We start from the raw sequence: 23627 nt of genomic DNA, 5'->3' as shown, positions 1-23627 counted from the left end.
GTTAAAATAACAAACCAAATACATTTATTTTTTTCTAAATTTTTTTTCATGTCATTAAAATATATAGATCTTGACATCTTTACGGTTGGATCAATCATAAACATTTTTTAAAAAATCGAAACATCGGTACATGACTAAACAATAGTAAGAAGTACTGGTCAAACTACTAGTTGATTGTTAAAATAACATACCAAATACATTAATTTTTTTCTAAATTTTTTATCATATCATTAAAATATATAGATTTTGACATCCTTACAGTTGGATCAATCATAAACATTTATTAAAAAATCGAAACATCGGTACAGGACTAAACACTATTAAGAAGTATTGGTCAAACTACTAGTTGACTGTTAAAATAGCAAACCCAATAAATTTATTTTTTTCTAAATTTTTTATCATATCATTAAAATTTATAGATCTTGACATCCTTACGGTTGGATCATTCATAAACATTTTGTAAAAAATTGAAACATTGGTACGAGACTAAACACTAGTAAGAAGTAGGGGTGTACGCAGTTCGGATCAGATCGGTTTTGTGGTAAAAGTCGAACCAAACCGCGAAGAGCGATTTTAGAAAATTGTCATCCGCAAATGCGGTTGCGGTTAACTGCGTCAATTGCGGTTGCGAATTTGCGGTTATTGCGGATCGGTTTGTTTTGCGGTTCAACCACTTATTTTTAAAATAATTAATAATTTATAAAAAAATAAATTCGAAATATTAATAAATTCAAGTTTAAGTTACGTTATAAATTTGAATTCAAAAATAAAATACAAACTAATACTCTGTGTGGAGCAAGGATATTAAAAATATACAAAAATATGGAGGCGAGAGAAAAGAAAAAAGAAAATAATTAATATTACTGAATGTATTCATAATAGATAAATATAATTGATTTCTACTAAAATTACAATTTTTAAAAAAGCGGAAAATTCCCCTAATTTTTGCAACCAATGTTTTAAAAGTGCATGAAATTTCCCGCCATTTCAAAATATCAAATTCGACCGAAAATGGTTGAATTTAGTAGTGTCAAAAAAAATTGCCTGGCAGGAAAATTTACCCCATTTTTTTGATAAGGCTAAATTCGACCGAATACTGTTGAATTTAGGAGTACTGCTAAATTCAACCGCATGCGGTCGTATTATTTAAATACGACCGCATGCGGTTGAATATAACCGCGCCCCTTAAATTCAACCGAAAGTGGTTGAATTTGACTCCAGTTGTATTTGTGCGGTTGTATTTAGTCTTATTTTCTTGTAGTGATTTGACTCATCGATTCACTGCTAATTGCTCCCCTCTAGATCATGATAAAATAATTTATAATTTTTAAATATTTATTAGAATTTTTGATGTTCCAAAGTACTTATTAAGAGTTTAGATCACTTTACTTGTGTAATTTTTATATTATAGTTTTTCTTTCTAAATGTAGGCGATGTGTAGCTATGTTATGTTAGTAACAAAAAGTTATACAAATTTTGTTTCAAATTTGTCAAAAAAAAATGAAGTCCGCTTGAAATTTGTTAAAAATTTTGTTTAATCCTGATTGAAGATTAAGAATAAAAAATTACCCAAAATCAAAATACATGTAATAGAATCTCGATATTGGATAAATAAAATAATCTCATACACAAGTACTTCCTATCACAGACGGAGCAGGTGGTGGCCGGCGCCACCCAAATTCCGGTATAATTATTAAATTAGTATTAAAATTTGTCAAAAAAAATTAAAATATTTATATATTTAGTAGTAAATGAAAATATTTTCAATTTTCGCCACCTAAAAAATATATAAGTTTTTGAATTTAGTACTAACATTAATGATATTTACAATAATTATGAATTTAGATACATAAATTCAAGTATATATTGTACATTGAAATTGTTAAAAATATTATTTATTAATTTATTTAATATATAATAAATTAAAAAATATATTAATTATTCCGGAAATTTTTTTACCATCCCGAATCCCGACTTGTCGCTCCGTCCCTGCTCCCTCTCTCAGTATCTATTAATATATTAGATCCAATAAATAAATTTTAATACACAGTAATAAGTCATATATTCTCGAAAAATACTTCTAAAGTTCATTATTTTATAAACATATATATACTTCAACAAAATGAATGTAATTAAAACGTTACGAAAATGATAATCATTGTAATTTTAAGTAGTTTTAGACATAAAATGTATGCAAAAATATGTCAAATCAAAATGTATAAAAATAAATTATTATAAATAAATTTGTTTAAAAACTATTTAAATGAATTAATATTCATTTACCAATTATTAAATAATCTTTTTAGTTGAATCATATTCATTTGGCGAGATTCCGTGTATGTTGTATAAATGTGCCTTCAACCGCGCAACACAACCTGGTTTCAGTTTTTAGGGCCTGGTGTGTGTACATGCAGAGTATCAGATAATATTTATCATCGTTTATGGCCATCTCCTCCGTATCACCTGACTTCCCATGGAAATTTTGTCCGGTACGGCGGTCGACAACCGCATCGCCACCGTCAATTTACTTTCTTCATTCTCATTTTATTCCTAAATTTACTTTAATTTCATCAAACAATACAACTGTTTTTCTCAATTATAAACCGATTTCAAATGCTAGATTAATTATCAATTCAAGTTCCAATACCTGTTTTTCGCTTTGCAGTCTTTTCGATTACGATTATGATCAAACTTATAATGATCTTCGTAGAATGTTGGCTTCTTCATTAGTACTTTTAGTTGCCATGCTTATGTCTTTATTCTTTACCCAACATCCTGCATTTGCTGTTTCTTATGGTAGAATGGGATCATCTTCTAGGTCTAGTTCTTCGTCGTCGAGTTCTAGTTCATCATCAAGGCCTTTTAGGACTAGTACTAGTTCTACTTTGTCATCCAGGCCTTCTAGGTCTAGTTCCTTGTCCACACCTTTTAACTGTACTTCATCGTCATACCTAACATATATTCCATATAGAATCTATGATGATATGAGATGTTGTAGTTGCAACTGTTACAAAGGGGATCATATAACCTGTACTAATTGCAGTTGCTTTAAAGAAAAAGAGAGTGAGCGCATTAGTAGTAGTAGTGATGTTAATAATGGCACCAACTTATCGACTTCTAATTTTTGTAATTGCAAGTGCCACAGTCCTTGTAAATGCAGGTGCCACTCTGCCACAATTCCTAAACCAGTCTGGGTTATAATATGCCTTGTGTTTGTACTTGCTGTAATCGAAGAGGTCAAGCATCAAAATTCTATTTCAGATGATACAAATAAAGACAATGTGCAAGCACCGGTGGCAGACATTAGAAAGGGAAGTGTGCTTATGGTTCAGGTTTGGCACATTTTAGTTGACAATTGGCTTTGTAATGTCTATTACTAGATATGTATAAGTATTAATCTTTATCTCACTATATAAGTTTATTTTAAGGTTGGGATTGTAGACAAGAAGCGAGAATTGCAAAGGAAGTTATATAGAATTGCTGGAACTGCGGACACATACACCATGAGTGGTTTAAACAACCTTAAGAAAGGTGCACATTCTTATCGTCCCTCTTTTTTCATGTGGCAAATCTGTTTTCCTTGTTTCATGACCATACATCGTTTTGTATATTTGTATATATAAAACACATATATCTTTCATAAATGTTAAACAGAACAAACAAGAGTGAATAATTTATGCATGTGGTAAAATCAAAGATATGATGATACACAAGTTTCTCAACCCGAAATTCCCCTAATCAATGCCTAGGCTTCGCTTTGCCTTGACAAGCATGATATAATGTACTTTTATCGATTTCCATTTTACAAATTGTTGAATCACATAATAAAGAAATTTTATCCTAGCATATCCACGTTTCTAACCACTTCTTCGAGAATTTTACTCAAACTTTATGATCTTCTTTCAGCTATTAGATTGTAATATCCCTATGATAAGATTGTTATCATGCTAGAAGTAAATTAGATCCTCCCTGAAAATGACTATACTATTTGCCACTGTTCACTGAATGAATAGGTTTAGTAGGTGTTATGGTAATTTATGCTAACCAAATATCTGAAGTTCAGTGAGATATCAGATGCTTTCCATGTGGATAATTACTTAATAATTGTCATTCTGTTAAAAACATTGCATTCAAGCAAATATATATGTGTTGTGTCCGACTTTTTTGACGTTCCTTTTATATTTTTGTTGCAGAAGTGGTGAAAGCTCTACTTGAGCATCACGATTCTTGCCATTTTGCTTATCTATTTGTAAGTTGGTGTATATCCTATCCTGAATATGTCTATTCGGGGTCATTCTTGTTTTTAAAGACCAATTTTCATTAGTTCCAAGTCAGTTTTAATTTACCTGTAAAGAAAAGCTGATATATTATAAGCGTTATACTTAATGCCTAATGACATAGTAGTTTGCAATTAAACTTCTGAAACTAGACACCATATGACAAGTCAAGATATCTCTCACCTAATCCTCTGGATCTGCCAATAGGAGCAAGTAGTTCCCATTTGTTTCTGTAAGGTAAATGCACGGCAGGCGTATTTATGTAAAGTTTCTTATGTATTTTATGGTCATGATATTTTTATCTACAGACCACAAATCCAATTTTGTTCCGCCTAATTCACTTTCTTAGTTTTTTCTTGCTTCAGATGTTTTAACTTTGATCTCTCTCAATTATTTTCTCCTTTTATGTTACAGTTTTCCTCATCTGATGGCTGATGCATGCTTCTTTATACATTTTGTATTTGTATTCACATTTCTTGTACTATGACTGTTTTTCTGTTTTCTGTTATAATTCTATGATTTACTTGGTGCAATCAGTCTTTGATAATCTATTTTGTTGTTGCTACTTTATAATATTATAATTTCAAATTTTCATGTTTGTCCGATTAATTAAATTTGCAGATCTGTAAAATATATAATAAAAAATAATGTTTTCTTAATCAAATGCGTAGTTTCATTTCTTTGTCATTGATGATGGTAAGACATTATTGTATAATCTATAATATTGTGTTGCAGATCAAATTAAGTAACTATGGACTTCATAATTAGTTTTAACAGTCTTGAATCTCCCTGACCTGGTGAGGCTAGATTCACTACTGTGGAACTGCCTAAACTTGAGTCAAATATGCTTCGTTTGTCCTATTTTTAAAAGGTGGATTATAGTGGTACAAGTGTTTTAATGTACTGATAAAACTTTGGTACTTGTTTTAATGTGTTGATGAGACTTTGGTTATTGTCAGTCCTCGTAATGTGTTGATGACGTTGGAAGTTTAAACATATCAAATTGAGTGCCTGCTTGCCTAGCACATGTACTTGTTATGTTCTTCAACATGAGCAGAGACGTATGCGAATTCTTGACAGTCACCGGCTCGATGTACATATTGGATATTGCTGACCCCTGAGCACTAATTTTTATAATGTTTTTATATTTCATGTCCTAGTTAGTATGTATTTTAATCCGCTCATGAACTCATGATATATTATAGGCAAAATACGATGATATGGAAAAGTATAGCAGACCATGTTTCAGAGGATTTCTTGAGACAGAGCTTGCAAAATTTGAGAAAGAAGATGAGACATTTGTGAATGTCGATGGTGTTATATGTAAAAAGGATTCTGGAGGGAATGTTAACAGCATTGACAATGAGTATTCAGTGGTAATTTCATCTCTGCACATGAAACCAAAACCACTTTTCAGTTTAAAGATTTTGCAAATTTTCTTATTTAAACTCTGCAATGTGTATGATACTATATATCAGTTGACTTTGAAGTTTGAGTGCACATAAAATTGCAGTAGTACTTATTCAAGTAACGTTATTAGGCCATAAATATTTGTGCTATACATTTGGTTATCCAGGTAACGTTGTTGGTACTCGCTGATGGTGAATACTGGATTCCATCAGTGAAGTGGCATACACCACTTGTGAACAAGGTGGACGTTAAAACCGCATTGCAAAAGATCCTTTCGATCCCAAGGAGCAATTTAGAGGTGAGTTTACAGTGTACATTAATTCTTCTCATAATTTACTACTAGTATACAAAATTTTAAGACAATACGCATTTATACATACAGGCGCTTGAGGTGCTGTGGACCCCACAAACAGAGAAAGACAGTATTTCGGAACAAGAACTTCGTAGAGATTTCGGACTTCTAATGAGACCTGTTAAGTTAATCAAGAAACGGTATAGCCTACTCTCTTGGTTTTAATATGCCCTGTTCGTATATAATGGTAAATATCATCTTCAGGCATTGTAAATGATCTCTGGAAAAAAAGGTGACCAAGCCATTTTTTTCACAAACTGAACGGATATCTCATTCAAGAATTGAACTACAGTGTCTTTACGAGGGGCCTCGCCAGGGTTGATCCTACTACTAGGCACTAGCTGCCTTGAAATAATTGTTTGTTCAATAGATCCCGGGTGCTGGATGTCATGATTATGCTTGTATTCCTCAAACTGTTGAAGAGGAAACAATGACAATTAAACTGGGTTAAGAAAACAATGACAAATACACTGGATTTTGGGTGAAGATGGACGGAAATAAAAATTAATGGTCAACTTTACTGATATATACATACAATTCAAGAAAAAAGGCTTTTAGTCTTGCAACAATGTTGTTATTAAGTTTTTTTTTTAAAATTTGGGCAGCTACCTCTAAATAGATTTTCTTTGTACATATTTGGTCATGCAATTAGATTTTACTTTACTGACTTTAGCATTTTGTTTAAAGAACCCAAATTTGTAATTTGAATGAAAGAAATTTTGATGTAATATTTATTACTGCATACTGAAATTCAAAGAATAAAAAGGCAAATATAAATACCAAATATGAAAAATACCGAGACATAATAAAATGTTACGAAGAAATATTGGTTTAAAAACACAAAACTTCAATCGTGTACTTATTTCTGGGCCTTCAAAATAGGGGAAAATTAAGTAAGCGGGAATTAGGGTTAGGGAGAATCGAAAACATAGGTGTATTTGATCACCGGTTGTCATTAGAGCAGTTCCTTCTGATCCTAGAAAACGCCCTAACAACACAAACGCCTTAACAACACTGCTGCCAAAAAAAGAGTTACAATCAATTCTATGGCCCATCTGCCAAGCAGGGAGTTTTTAAATCTTGGGGAACAGAAAGCGTTCCCACCACCCACCTTCTAGCACTGAGGGCTCTTTCTGTACAAGTTACCCGAACACCTTCAATATGCCTTCCTGGGACCATAAAAAACTTACCCGGTAATAGAATCGTCAACTTTCAGTCACTTAACACTAACTTAATTCTTCTGTACTCTTGAGCTTTCAGAAAGGGATCCCATACTTTATCAAAGTGCCGAATTTCTCAATATCCTCACTAAGATTATCTAGGAACTTGTTCAAAAATACCGTAATGAAAGGAACAATGGAGTTTGTCTTTATGTATTTGACCAAATAGGATCGTTTAGTTCCTATAAAACCTATCACTAAATGGCGATGAAAAAAGGCAGGATTCTTGGAGGCGAAGAAGAAGACAGAACCATCACGTTAGCATATGAACTAATTCACAAAATCCTTTCATATGTTGATGCAAACAAGCAAACCAGCGTTATGGAGGTTTATATGGACTAATATATCTTTTATCAGTTTTAATTGGTTTCATATCAACAATAATCATAAGTTTATTCGCCATGTTTTGTCTAACCGAAACCATCAATCTCATATTTCCAAAATGAAGTTATATATATTGAGTGGTAAACCTCCAACGGGTTTAGTTGAAAGCTTTGTTGAGTATGCAATCTCGTACAATATTCTAAACTTACATTTATGTATCTTTTGTGAATATAAACTTTATAAATTATCCACCTTCAGCTCTAAATCGTTAAAGAAACTAATATTAGAAGTACCACTTGAAGTTTGTGAATCGGATTCAGATCTTTGGGATCTACCTGCCTTAACAACTCTCCATTCAGCATTCTTCGATTATCATGACTACAAGTTATATGATTCTTGTTTGGCATGTTTACCTACCTTCACAACTCTCCACTTATCGTTCTTGGATTTGTATACCGTCCAGTTATCTAATTCATGTTTGACATGCGTACCTGCCTTAAAAACTCTGGGTTTTTATAGTTTGGATTTAACAACCTCGCCATTATCTTTCAATTTGCCAAATTTAACAACTCTATATCTATCTCGCTCTAAGTTGCCCCAAATAAATTGGAATTTCTCATCTCTATTAAGTCTATATCTCCGTAAGATAATATTTCCCGATAATATGAGTGACATATTCTCCACACTTTTTAATCTACAATATCTCACATTAGAGTTTAGGGAATCTCCAACAATGATACAAAAATCCAAATTTGGGGCAGATTATTCCAAATTCTCCTCCAACAGTGATCTAAATGGTGATCCAAATTTGGATCAGTGAAAAGTACAGATCCAAATTTGGATCACCGGTGTTCACTGGTCCAAATTTGGATCAAATTTACTTTAATATAAAATAATAATTATATTACTTTTATAATTTTAGTTTATTAGATTAAAATTGATTTGTGATTAATTGATTAATGTTAATGATATTTTAGATGTTAATTAATGAAATTAATATGTTTTTAGTTAATTAAGTCTATAATTTGAATATTTTTCAAGTGTAGTAAAAGAAATTATTTTTGATTTAATTAATTTATTAGATATAATATCAATAGTTATTCATGTTTAAACACTAAATTTAAGAACAAATAGTTTAATATGATATTTGCGTATTATAATATGTAAAAGATAATTTGGATCAAAATTTGGATCACGCTATTGGAGTTCATCAGAAATTTGGATCAGAGTTTGGATCAGTTGGTGATCCAAATTTGAATTTTTGGATGACATAACAGGATCATCCATGCAACGGGATCATATCATATTTTGTTCTCGGTTGAACTTGAAAATTTTAACAGACTATTATCTTCCCTGTAATATTGTGGTTTTGGCACCAAAACTTTCCTATTTCAGTTCTGTTGGTAGTTTTTCCACCACTTTTGGAGTTCTTGAGTTGGAGAATGTATGTATAGAGCTACGAAATTTCTATGATATCCCGGGTAAAGGTAAAGATAGGAAAAAAATATTATCCACAGTTTACAAGTATGCTTCGAGGGCTTGGTAGTGCAAGGATTCTTACATTGGACTCAAAGAGCATTCATGTACTTTCTGAGTTTTCTAACCTTCTTGTTAGTCTTCCATCTCTCTTCTATTACTTGGCATATGTGAAGCTACCACTGGGATATAAAGAATCAAGTATACCTAGTGCTTTTACGAACTAGTTACTTGGTGGTTCTCCAAAGAGCTACCATTGTCACGAAATTGCCTCAGGATAAAATGATTCCTCAAACAGCAATAATTTTGGTGACAACTAAAAATGCATTGCTTGAAGAGCCTTTGGCAGCTTAAACCAAGGCGGTGACAACTAAAAATGCATTGCTTGAAGAGCCCTTGATAGCTCAAACCAAGGGGATGGTTGACTGTCAGTATGTTGATAAAACTGTAAGCGTTGAGACTCATGACTTGAGGGTTCGAGAACACCATGTGGTAGATAATTCTCTAGTATATGCAGACAATGTTAGACTAATTGGTTCTCCGGTTGAAGGGATAAACAATAATTGGGTGAGCTTTGTTGGACAAACTTAGTATTTTAGACTAAGTTGTGAATCATTTTGAGACTCTATATGAGTGAGACACATTATATGTTAGTGGTGTGTATTTATTGGAACATATTATCCTCTTTGAGGGGATTCAAACGCATATTTACACTTTCAAAATGAGTAAAAGGTGAATGAGAACTGATGTTCCAAAGTGTGACCTTTTAATGTGAAAAGTGGATTTTGTACCACATCGAGAGTAACACAAACCTATTCCTTGGTTTTTCTTATAAATACCATGTACCACATCGAAAATAAAGACAAGTCCTTTTAAGTCTCTCTTTATAGATAGAGTCTTAGGGTACCATTTTTATCAAGTCGAGAAAATAAGAATCATCTCTTTAATTTTCGGTCTCTTCAGTCTTAAATTTTCCAAATATTCCGGTGATAGTTCTCGGGATCACTTCAAGTTCGCTGAGAGTATTTTCGATTTATCGATTATACTAGTATCTCATTTAATCATGGGAAGCAGGTCGCTAGACACGGATGGTGCGGGGCGAAACTGCTTTAAGGAGACAGTTTTCTGGACTCGAGATTAAATCCAATCTCTGTTTGTTTTCTCAAACCATTCTTCTAATTCATTTTTTAATTCTTATATGCTTATGTGATTTAAGAATTAGCAATATTCTTGTGAATTAGTTATATATTAGATATATATAATAATGTCTATATAGTACAGGATTGATAACAATCTTAAAGCAGTTTATTTTAATTCTAACGATTCAGAGGTTTACACAATTCAGTTGAATTGTTTCGTATTATTAAAATTCTGATCGTTGCTTTTTAGTGTGCACCATATGTTTGTGAAATTGCATTGCACAACTCTGAAATTAATCTGTTGTACACATACTCACTTTAATCATGGTCAAATAGGCATGCTAAAATCATAAATTTATCACATGACATGCTGTTATTTTTTGTTTGTGATTTACTTAATATTAATTAGAAAATAATGTGTTTCAACGAGTTTATACGTGATAATTTACATGCGGGTTTGAGCTTTGTGATGGATTTTTCAGTTTTGTTATAGCCCCAGTACTTTTGTTAGTGACATTGTAATTTGTTACATGGTATATTCATTTGTCCTTCATGCACTAATTGAATCTCTTCTATATATAATAGGAGAACAAGGGGATAAATTAATGAGATTAAAAAGTCTCATTGAAATGACTAATTTACCCTTGTATTTTAAATTTATATAAAAGAGGTTGTTGCACTAATTGAATCTCTTCTATATATAATAGGAGAACAAGGGGATAAATTCATATGATTAAAAAGTCTCATTGAAATGACTAATTTACCCTTGTATTTTAAATTTATATAAAAGAGGTTGTTGCGAGGAATTGAACCTGGGTCTTCAAGTTTGCAAGCACATCACCTTATCACTACGCCACACTGTTACTTAAATTTTTTATCATACACGTAATATGTGAGTCTCGTAAATAACGACAATTTATTTAACTTTAAACATGATTACTAATATATTTGTAGAGTTAGTTTTGAATAATTGAATTTGAGATATAAAGTTAAGTACAGTATATAAACGGATCATTACCTTATTTATTAAATAATTTAGTTTGAAAAGTATGTCTCATATATTTTTAATATATATTTTTAATAAAAAATAAATTGTACATATAATTAATATTTTTATATGTTAAAAAGAGATAAACTTATATAAATAATATATATATATATATATATATGTACTACATATTTAGATTAGTTATAATTAGCGTATTTCAATTTATTTCGAATTCAAAATTAGAATTTGACCCATTTTTCAAAAAATACTCGAAATCTGACTAAATGGTCTGCCCGTAAATACCACGTCACTACATAGGTTTAATTTGAATTACGAGTTTGACGAGAAAATATTACCAACAAAATTAATATCTTTGGGATATTTATAGAATCAAGTCAATTGATTTATGTATCAAAATTACTAGACTCAAAATCAGAATTTTACCCATTTTAAAAAATACTCGCAATTTGAATAAATGACCCAGCCGAAAATATATCATCACTATCTAAATTTAATAAATTTAAATTACGAGCTCGACGAGTTATCTTACCAATACAGATAAATTTTATAATATCATATATTTAATTTTAGAAAAATAGTATATAAAGTTATAAAGTTACTATAAAAAGAAATATTAGTATCATAAATGAAAGAAACTTTAAAATGATTTGAATGATGATATTAGTATAAATTTATCTTCACATTCTTGGAAAAAAAACTTCTGAATATCAGTAGTTACTCTTGACGATATATGAATTATTTTTATGTCAGATCCATGACTCATGCTATGTTGAGTAAAAAATAGATATTGTTTAATTTTCAGTGCTACCACGACTACGATATATAAATAATTGTAATTTATTTATTAGATAATTATATTTTTTGAATAATCATAAATACATGTTATTTGAGTAATTTACTGAATAACAATTAGATATATACATGACCAAGATATCTAGAATATAAATAAACAAGACCAACATAATTTACTCAAAAATATAATAAATAATAATTTACATACATAAACACACATGTGACTTTATCTTAACCAATATTAAAAGATTCAATTTTGATGTTGTATTTCAGAGTTTTTTTATCGTAGTTAACCCGCAGCCGCTACCCTTCGGACTTTTTCAGAGTTATTGATATATATATATATACTATAATAAAATAACAAAAGTCTTTTATATTTTGAAAATAAGAATGATCAATTAAATTTAAGTTTTTTTTCAATGTGTTAAAAACTAAATAGATTATGTCAATTTTAATTATGAATTGACAATAATCTGACATCTTATAAAATTAACTTTATATAATGGAGATGATTAAAAGCTAAATACATGACTGAGATCAACTTTAATTAATGAATTAAGACATTAACAATTATCAATGATATTAAATTAACATAAACGTTGAATTAGAGAAGTAATATTTTTCTTAAAAAATAAACTTATATTAATTGAACTGTAAATTCTACTTTGTTGAATATTACGATTGCAGCTCTTGACCACTTTAATTATACATTACTGATCCTTTTAAATTAAGCAAGATAATTATAAATTAGTAATTACTTTAGTAATAAAATACCTCATTACTCCGGGTTTATTTGACCAAAACTCAAAAAATTTACTCGACTCTGTAATATACATATATGTTAATTTTTAGTTTCTTTTTATAAACATATTGACAATATTTGATGGATTAACTACAATTTTTTTTCTTTTACACGTACTGACTACCCTGCTTGTATTTATTTAATAAATACAAATTACATGATACAAATAAGAAAATATGTATTATAGTTAATGAGATATATTTAAAAACGTTATGAACATTATTAATATTTTACATGAAATCATACACATTGATAGATACTCAACTTGTATTTGATATGTTTTAGACGTTATACAATTTTATCAATAAGAAAATGATAAATTTTTTTACTAATATAATTGTATGATGTACATAAAAATCTAGAAAATGACATGTGTCTCGCACATGTTATTATGCTAGTTTATTTTAATTAGTCATAAAATGACATTGGCTGATTTGATATATGAATGTTAGCTTGTTGGGTTAGTTAAAAACCTATATAGCCATAAATTACTAGTTTGACATACTGAGCACATGCGTAATGTGTTAGTATATTTGTTTGTACAAGACAACGGTTCCCATATCTGTTGGATATATTAATATAATGGCTATTTATGAGAGAGCGATAACATGGTTTTTTGTATGTTAAAACATGATTTGTAGGAGGCCTGCCATTATAACTAGTTAATTTAATGGTATATTAACTAGTTGAATTTGTGGTACATTAATTTATTAAGTGGCATTTAGTTTAATGTATGCTAGTATACAATATACTACAAGTTGATGTGATGTACATGGCATTCATTTAAGATTTTGTGATGTGCAATGCCCACTAGTGTTGATTTATATTTGTTATAATATAATCGAGGGAAAATGTGGGCATATGATAATCTTGTTTGATCGGTACAAAATCAATTTTAAATTGATTTATTGGATATTCATTGAGACGTTATGCTAATTTAGTTCCTGACTAATCAAATAATTTGGTATGTTCATACATGGATGATTTACAGGAAGAAACTGTCAGTGAACTGAAATTCCTCGGGAATATTCATAACGTTAAAAACTTAATGTGCCTGAAATATAGGTTATGGGTCGGCATGAGATTAAAATTTTCTGGTTGAATCTTATTCTCCAGTTAAATAATTATTTCTCGTGTTGGTGTCGGTCTGCTGCGGCAGTGACACACGATCCTATTACGGTGATCCATATGATACCTAATATGGCAACTATTGATGTCAGCTTTGTCAGCTGAATTTTGGAAAAATCCGGAATGATGTAAACCCTAACACATTAACTGATCAAATATCACCGAATGTGGGTTTATTGGAAGCCTATGGGTCTCTTCTAGTTGTACCAGTAGGTGAAGCAGAAATGTTAATTCATGCGAACCATGTTAAAATTCTAGAGAAATTCAGTAATTGCACCTTACTCGCATTAAATAAATGGAGTAGATGCAGCCTTGAGTTGCGCTCTGAGGGAGATGCAAAACGGCTGTGATCAGCTCAGAGTATCACTGAATTTAAGGATATTAGTTACGAAGGGCTAATCGTTCCTTAAACAAGATACCACGAAAGGAAATAATTAAATTCCCTATTAGTTTTGGAATGTTTTCTGACATTCTGTGAAATATTAAAATTGTGGGGGTATCTAGAATAGAAAATTATTGAATTTTCTATGAATAGTGGAATGTAATGAAACATTCTTGATAATAATTGAAATATGGGGGTATCTCGAAGCTTGATACTAATACCTCTATCGGTAACATGAGATCCAAAATCCATTGAGATATTTTGGATGGATACATAGACAATGGTTGAGTCTAATAATATCCGATATTTGAATCTAATTTGTGAGATTCGTAAGAATACTATTACAGAGTTTAGGAATGCTTATGCGATAAGCTAGTAGTTCCTAGTAGATCTGGAATTAAAAGTCATCTAAATGAACTTACGAGTTATTTGATGAATGTGAGGATGAACCTGTATAGAGGAAAAGACTTGGGTAATTGCTAGTCCCAAATGTCTTGATAATTTGCTTGAAGGTAAACCTGTAAGTTTAATAGAAGCAATGCGCTTCTCGTATAATTCCTTGATAAGTGAATATATCAAGAGAAAATTTGACTATTATTTTGAAGTCAATAAATCAAGATTTTCTAGCACGTGTACTAGAAAATGGATTGTGTATGTTCTTTCTATGTCCTTTGTGGGGTAAAGGATGTTAAGAAATAGAGAGAGTGGTTCCGTTTGAAAAAATCTTGTTTAAAAAATATATGGATCTTCTTACGAGATAGAAGCATTAGGACCCAAATGAATTTTCAAATTGGAAAAATATATGTGGGTTGGAAGGAAGTAAAAGGTCAGACTGATAATAAAATATTACAATCAAAAGCGATGACCTTATATAATTTATGAAATATTCTCGAGTTTTGAGAATGAGGTTCATTAAGATGATACTAAAATTATCGTATTGTGAAATTTAAAAGTGCATCAATGAACATTGAGATGGTCTTTCTAAATAGATATTCGGAGAAATATCTATTTACGTGAACCTGAGGGTTGTTCTAGATAAAGCAAAAGTAGAACGTCTGTAATTTTGGTGATCATGTTGAGTGAAACAACATAGACACGAAATAATGGCATGTTAAATTTGATATTTATATGATAATCAATGGCTTCAAATAAACGACATGGTTGCCATTTTGAGGACGCTCAAAATTGGTTATTATGTGAATAAGGATTTCCATTTTAAGGACGCTTAAACTTGGTAATGATGCAAACTGAAATTGCTGGTTTTTGGGATGCTAAAAGCTGGTAACATCAATAACAAGTGGAAGCCTTGAGTTATAACTGATAAAGTTATTTCATAAATGTGAAATATGTCAATATGAGATGTCAAACTGATTCAAAATCAGAGAATTGACAACTGTGCATGTGTTATTTACACATGATATGCAAGTCATAATTGATTGCATATGAGTGATCTGATCATTGCGAGAAGTAATGACAAGAGGATCATCTCTGAAGATCTTGATGAGATTGAAAGATTTTGATTTGAAGATTACAATCTTCGTGAATTTAAAAGTCTTAGATGATAAATGTCACATGTTGGTGATGTGAATCTTGAAGAGATCAACGAAGCTAAAGTTGTCATAGGTAGAATGAATTTGTATTATCCAAGCATAGACGAACAAGGATCTCCCAAGAATGATTGCAAGTCTGTTGTACTTTTTAAAATTATAAAAAATCAAAAATAGGCTACACAGTTGGTAAACTGAGTAGATGCATGAGTACAATGAAAATTGGTCACTTGGAAGTGATTACAATGGGATTTAAGGTGTATGATATGTGCTCGTGAGCTTGGACTGCAATACGAAAGATATCTAATTGTACTATGTGAATATAGTATGTAAATTAAATATTTGACTTTAAGAACTTAAAAGTCATTAGAGAATACATTTCACACTTAGCAGTCGTGTCATGGAAATCCTAAACTTAGCTCGATTCATGATGGAATACAAGTCTGGTGCATAAAATAAATGCAGTTAAAAGGATGAATAGCCACTTTGTAAGGATATTCCTAAATGACAAGGAAAACGTGTCTTCAATATGCATATATTGTATAATTAATCTGCAAATTAGGAGATCACATTATTGTGTATGCAATGATATGTCTCACATCTATGATGAGGACATAATACCATTAAATAACTATTCTCAACAAGAATTATCATGATTGACCATGTAAAGTCAAATGATAATGTTTGGATCCACTAACTAGATGTTTAAACTAAGCGAATCTGTTTAAGCCAAGTGAATCTAGTTAGACCGAGAGATAGTTGTAAAATTATCGAGAGGAATGGGCATTGCCTATTGCTTAACGGTATCATGGTGGACACCCAACCTTGCTGACTGGAGATCCCAAGAACTTGGTTCAATGGGACAACTAAATCATGCTGAGCAAATCACCTTGGGGGTAACCCCTGGCACATTTCTATGATGATGAAACAGTGAGACCCGTAAGGTACGAGGTTAAACTTTATGCTTTTAATGATCTTTGACGAATACATGGATTTCAAGTTTGAATACATGGAATTCGGTTGAGTAAACACGGGTTACTCTATAAGATAAAGATCACCTATGTGAGAAAGAAGTGGGGCCGCTTCAAAGGAGAATTGCGAGGCATAATTCTTTAGAAACTCTTGCGGAACTAGGATGATGTTCCAGGGCCAAAATGGATATAATCATGAGAACTGAACGAGTTAGGAAAGATATAGTGATAAGTATATCATCATTTATATAAACGGTCGAACAGTTTAAGGACATCGCGTCATACTGTCTACCAATAAAGTCGATATACTTATTTGAGCAAAGGTTCAAGGAGCATTCTGTAACTATCGTATGCTATATTTGACCGTAGGAACTATCACCAAGTCAAGCTCCGCGTCTGTATGTCTATGTGGTGCGTGCTACTAGACCATCAATCTCATTCGTGGGGGATTGTTGGAAAAACTTAGTATTTTAGACTAAGTTGTGAATCGTTTTGAGACTCTATATGAGTGAGACACATTATGTGTTAGTGGTGTGTATTTATTGGAACGTATTTTCCTCTTTGAGGGGATTTCAACGCATATTTACACGCTCAAAATGAGTAAAAGGTGAATGAGAACTGATGTTCCAAAGTGTGACCTTTTAGTGTGAAAAGTGGGTTTTGTACCACGTCAAGAGTAGCACAAACCTATTCCTTAGTTTTTCTTTTAAATACCATGTACCACATCGAAAAGAAAGACAAGTCCTTTTAAGTCTCTCTTTATAAACAGAGTCTTAGGGTACCAGTCTTATTAAGTCGAGAAAATAAGAATCATTTCTTTAATTCTCGGTCCCTTCAATCTTAAATTTTCCAAATATTCCGGTGATAGTTCTCGGGATCAGTTCAAGTTCATTGAGAGTATTTTTGATTTATCGATTATACTAGTATCTCATTTATTCCTGGGAAGCAGGTCGCTAAACACGGATGGTGCGGGGCGAAACTGCTTCAAGGAGACAATTTTCTGGGTGGTGGCCTTAATTATCACTTCATTGCAAATTATGGTCCAAATTGTCACTTTTGAAAAAAATGGCCCGATATGTCACTTCATAACAGAATTTCTTCTAGCGTTTTGCTTTTATTTTTTTAAAACCTAAAACGCTACTTCGTGAACCGTTCAACGTACAGGGAAAAGATAAAACTTGGGATCGTAAACCATTTTCATTCTTTTTTAAAAAAAATTTATAAATACATAAAATGACACATAATAAACCGTTATGCTAACTATTTTATTAAAATAAAATAAAAAATAAACGGTACATTGAGAAACGTGTTAGGCAAAAACGGAGGTTAATAAGTCATTTTTTCTATTTTTTAAAATAATAAAAAAACATAAAATGCGGAATAAAGAATCGTTTAGAGGGTAAAATGTTGATGATTATTAAAATAAAATAAACAACATAAACGGTACATTAAGAAATGTGTAAGGTCAAAACGGCGGATAATAAATCATTTTCCTGTTTTTAAGATAATAAAAAAATATAAAACGCGGGTTAAAGAAACGTTCACAAGTAAAACGGGAGATGAATATCCGTTTTGACCTAAACGCCAGTTAAAGATCCGTTTTGTACAGGGAACATCAGTAGCTTCTGTTCTTTTCACTACCCACTGGAATTTTTTAATTTTTTACTAAATCCATAAAAACACTATAAAATTTTTGCTATTTCACGGAATTAAAGCATACAATTAAATTAACAATAACAAAATACACAAATACACTAAAATGATCAATAAAAATCTCCCAATTCAATACATTTTTTTAGCCAACATTATTACTAAACAAATCATTAAAACAACTCATTTTTCCCCTTGGGTGCTTGAAAATCCATCGCATTTTGATACCTCGTCGACTTCCTTCTTCCTTTCTTTTTCTCAACATCTTTGTCATGGATCACGTTTGGAAAGTTAATACCCGTCGGCCAACGAGAATCTCCTTTGCTCGGAATGGATTCGAAAACACCATTATAAACCATCAATACATTTACTAACCTATAGATTTCATCAACCAACGATTCATGGCTCAATTTTAAATACGCGCAATAGGCTATAACATGAGAACAAGGAATACGATACGTTTGCCTTTTCCCACAAGAACACAAGTACTCAGGAAGCCTAACGGTATGCCTATTCCCACTCTTTTGATCAACTTTCCTAGTGACTACTTCAAACAACAAAGAATTTCGATCATAAACTTTAACACTATGACCCCTTGCACACACAATTGACCGACTCAACCTCTTGCTTGCATGATTAGTAAACAATCGACCTTTAGATATTTCAGCTGTAATTTCCAAATGCCTTTCATCAAAATACTCAATCGTCTTCAAAAATAGTGCTCTAACCAATGAACTAATCGGGAGCTTTCTAGCATTAAGGATCGCGTTATTCCAACTTTTCGCATGGTTGGTGGTCATCATGCCAAAATGTTTCCCTCCATCATATGCTAAAGACCATTTACTTAATGATTTATCCTCAAACCATTCCGCCATCCTTGGCTCCTCAATCAACAATTGTTCCCATATAAAATCAAACTTCTTCTCTTGCACCTGAGAAGCCAACTCAACTAACCTATTTTTCAATCCCTTTCTCCTATGTGCAGTAGAAATTTTTTTAGCCAAGTGTCTAATGTAAAATCTATGATGGTCAAGGGGCTCGCACCATCCTGTCCGTCGCATAGCAGCAATAATCCCAGCATGTCTATCTGAAATGACACAAATCCCATGTCTCCTACCTGCCACAAATCTCCTCAATCTATCCATGAACCACCCCCAACTAGAAACGTTCTCGGATTCAACAATAACAAATGCAAGTGGAAGAATATGACTAACGCCATCCACTGCCACAACACTCAATAGTACATCCGGATATGGACCGTATAGGTGAGTCCCATCTATATGTATGACATGCATACAATACTCAAATCCATTAATGCATGGTTTGAAAGCCCGGAAGAGTCTCTTGAATGTCACTTCCTGTTCCAAATAAAGACATAATATACTCGTTAAGTACAAAACATTACATAAATATGAAAAAAAGCATTTAAAAATGTATACGATACTAGTATAAAAAAATAGTTAACCTCTAAACTCCCACGATCTTCCATCTCATCCTCCTTAAAAACCCAATCAACCTTGGATCCCACAATTAAACATTGGAACGCTTCCATAAAAAAGGGAGGTCTTCATATGATCCTTCCAAAGATCCATGTTCTTAATTCATTGCTAGCTTTTTGGCATCTCTAATCTTCTTTCTTCCCGGTTGGTAACCAAAAAATACTTTTCACCGTGGCCATCAACACTTTTTCCTTAACCGTGGGATAGACTACGATTTGATCCTTAACTAGTTCAAGAATATCATGAGATGTCAAATTAGGATGGTCTTGAGTAACGGTGGTGCACAAACATGTGTGTGGTACCGAAGTTTCCATAATTTGGAATTTCCCAAGTGATTTTCGCAACCTAGCTTTTACACTCCATTCACAACCACTATCCTTATTCTTACAAACCACAATCCAATACACATTACTTGATCTAACCACCTTAATCTCTTGATAATTCCGGATATAAAAATCTCTAACCTTATACATCAACACTTTTTTTGAGTCGAATATCTCCCCTCCCTCAACTCCATTGGCTCCAATGTCTCCTCCCGTGTAATCAAAGCCGACTCAACAACATCATTAGAATCCAAACCTCTACTACTAATCGTATCACCACCATTATACATACTACTAGTAGTTTGATAATCAAAACCCTTACTAGCACTCCTCTCGGAAACTCTCGAATTAGTTTCCACAACTCTCGAACTTGTTTCACTCAGTGAACAAGTTAAAAATTTTTGTAAATAAATTTCAACAAAGAAAGGAGGTCCATTCGAAACAATAATTACAAACATCATCTCAACATCATCATCATCAACCGGAATAATACCAAATTTCATATCATTGAAATTTTTTCATCGATAACTCAACTTAAAATCATACAAACTCCAATCAATTTTCAATTTCAAAAAAAAATACATCGCACAAATTATTAAAATTCATACTAGAATCGAGTCTTACTTGCTTAGAAACCGGTTTATCATATACATAACCCTCTAGTTGAGTTTGTCGTACATTACCATCGGTATAAATCTACGCAATCACCGTAACCGATTGTGCTCCCGATCCCGAACCCGAAGCCATTACTAAATCTTTAGGAATTTTAATAAATATTTATGTAATAAAATTTATCTTGATATTTGGATTTTTAGGTTTGTAAAGTGAGAAACAGGTGATTGAGTTTTGCGCGTCTGTTGTTAGTTACAAAAAGCATATAAAACATCACTTCGTCCACCGTTTGGTTATTTTATATTTTTTTATTAAAACAAAGACGGGACATGAAGGTGCGTTAACTGTCTTTTTTTTAAAAACATGTAAAACGGCACACGATAGACCTTTAAGGGTTTATTTTTTTTAAACCACATAAAACGGAAGATGAAATATCGTTTTTAGTTTATTTTTTTTTAAAAAAAACATGTAAAACGGAATTTTAAGCAGCATTTTTGGCAAAACGTTTTTAATTTGCTGTTTTGCTTCAATTACTTTGAACTGTTCCATTTCAACAATTCTGTAATGCCCTGTTTTGCTAAAATTAAATATCTAATACTAAATCTCTTAAACTATAAATTATCCCCAAAAAGAAAAAAATTAATACAACCAACAAACTTAAAGTTAAGTTTACCCTCATTTCTTCGCGCACTTCTGCCCATCTGTTCCACAGTTTAGAGGATTACAAGTTCTCTTTGAACGCCATTTACCCTGAGAAGTGTAGAAATGTCCATACTTCCCGGGACGGTCCTGTGAACTCTGGTCCTGGGAACTCTGGCCATGGGTACTCTATGAAGAAGTGACATCCGTACCGGCATCAGTATCAGTAGGAGGTGTAGGTGTAACATGGAGACTGCATCAGTATCTGTAGCAACATGATCATCGTCAACCAGAACTCTAGCTCGCCTACCAGCAGCAGCTCGTGCACCGCCGCGTCTACCTCGACGGGCTGGTTTCTGCCTCTCCTCCAACTGCCTAACTCGATGAACCTCCTCAAACATCTCATCAAAACCATGTAATGTGTACTCTTTGATAAAATCACGTCAGTGGTCAGTAAAATAAGACACGTTAGGAAGAACATTCTGTGTCCGCTCAGATATCTGCCTGAACATAAGATCCTAAAAAGACAAACAAACAAAAGACACACATGTTACAAGATTCATGTATCAAATAAAGCAACTACTAAAGCATTTATAATGAAACTGCGAAAGCAAAACAACCTATACAATAAATTGATTTAATAAGAAGAAAACTTACAATACGATGATTAAATGCACCAACACGAGATATGAATCTAATAATTCTCTCTAAATACCAAGGATGGTACTCAGGCACTGCAATCCCAGCAACAATCGCATCTCCAACAAATAAATGATCTAAATGATGCGCCCATATAGATGTGCTAGCTGCATGTTTCTGAATCCATCTGATTTTATCATTGCCCTTTAAGTTTGTACTATGCTTTACCTCCGAGTATACAACATTAACATGTATAATCTGCACGAGCCTAAACTGTCTAGCAACTCTATCAGGGCAATAAAGCTCGACTATGAAAAGACATATAAAAGGCCCGCAGTAGCATCAAATACACTCACCAGTCTAGCAATAAGAAGGAAGATCAGAAATGACATCGAGAGGGTAAGGCTGCCATATAAACTGAGATGGTCCAAGCCCATCCAATAGCGTCTGAATAACAGGAAGGGTACGACCACCCATACTAGCGTAGGAATGACCATAAAACCACCTATAATGACATTAAAATAAACAGTCAGTTTTTTATTTAAATTAAAGTCCGTATCATATTAAATTATTTTAAACATTTCTAAAACCCAGTTTGGAGATTAATGAACCCTAAAAAATTAAAAAGTGTTAAATTCTAATCTTACATGAAAATAAAGTCGGGGCCCTATACCTTAACCCGTTCCATATCAAGTTCTTTTAAATAATTCTAAAACCTAATTTGGGGATTAATGAACCCTAAAATATTAAAAAGTATTAAATTCTAATCTTACATGAAAATAAAGTCTAACCATAAACCCTAACTCATCACATATCATACGAAGTTCTTTTAAACGCTTCTAAAACCTAATTTAGGGATTAATGAACCCAAACAAATTAATAAATGCTAAGTACCTGAGTCCACGTGGAGCTGCAGCCTGACCCTCCCAGAAACGAGCATCAAGTAAAGGATTAGAGGTCTAAATGAGAGCAAGAGTGGAAAATCTCTCCCATGCCCATAACTGCAACAAGAGCAGACAACTAGCTATCTCATCAACTTCATTTTTGCTTGTCTTGCATAACTCCCTATACAAATATGCAAGAACTGCAGCACCCCAAGCATAATCTCCACACCTGTCTAGGTCACCAATAAAATGTAGAAACATGGGATGGAAGAGACCTCCCGAATGATCAGTAAAAAGTACACCACCAAACAGATAAACAAGATAACACAAGACCTGAAACCGAATATCATCTACTAATGCATCCTGCGGTAAATGTGCTGGAGCGCATGAAGAAATAAAAGACAACTGAACTCTTGATCTATTCATGTCTTTCTTCGGATCGGGATCTTTACCAAAAACCTAAGCAACATAAGAACGCCAACTCATATTATGGCCAGGGGTGACATCTGAAATAACAATATCACCATCAACAGGAAGCCCTAAAAGAACACC

General features: G+C 32.3%; 2 protein-coding genes across 2 annotated transcripts; one reads left to right on the top strand and one right to left on the bottom strand.

Moving 5' to 3' along the window:
* Positions 1-2349: 2349 nt before the first annotated feature.
* Positions 2350-6565, top strand: LOC141716965 (FLUCTUATING-LIGHT-ACCLIMATION protein 1, chloroplastic-like). The gene is made up of 8 exons (XM_074519104.1): positions 2350-2489; positions 3161-3332; positions 3429-3531; positions 4194-4249; positions 5483-5653; positions 5854-5985; positions 6070-6179; positions 6244-6565. The coding sequence occupies exons 1-8, from the start codon at positions 2350-2352 to the stop codon at positions 6254-6256; spliced, it is 897 nt and encodes a 298-aa protein (XP_074375205.1). The 3' UTR covers positions 6257-6565.
* A 12087-nt stretch (positions 6566-18652) lies between these two features.
* Positions 18653-21953, bottom strand: LOC141719195 (uncharacterized). The gene is made up of 3 exons (XM_074521579.1): positions 21765-21953; positions 19945-19995; positions 18653-19837 (listed from the first exon to the last, which is right to left on the bottom strand). The coding sequence occupies exons 1-3, from the start codon at positions 21951-21953 to the stop codon at positions 18653-18655; spliced, it is 1425 nt and encodes a 474-aa protein (XP_074377680.1).
* Positions 21954-23627: the final 1674 nt, after the last annotated feature.

Source organism: Apium graveolens, chromosome 4 (genome assembly GCF_009905375.1).
Source record: "Apium graveolens cultivar Ventura chromosome 4, ASM990537v1, whole genome shotgun sequence".
In the NCBI taxonomy this organism is placed as follows: domain Eukaryota; kingdom Viridiplantae; phylum Streptophyta; class Magnoliopsida; order Apiales; family Apiaceae; genus Apium; species Apium graveolens.
Note: the sequence above shows the minus strand (reverse complement) of the source record. Positions and strands in the feature narration are given on the sequence as shown.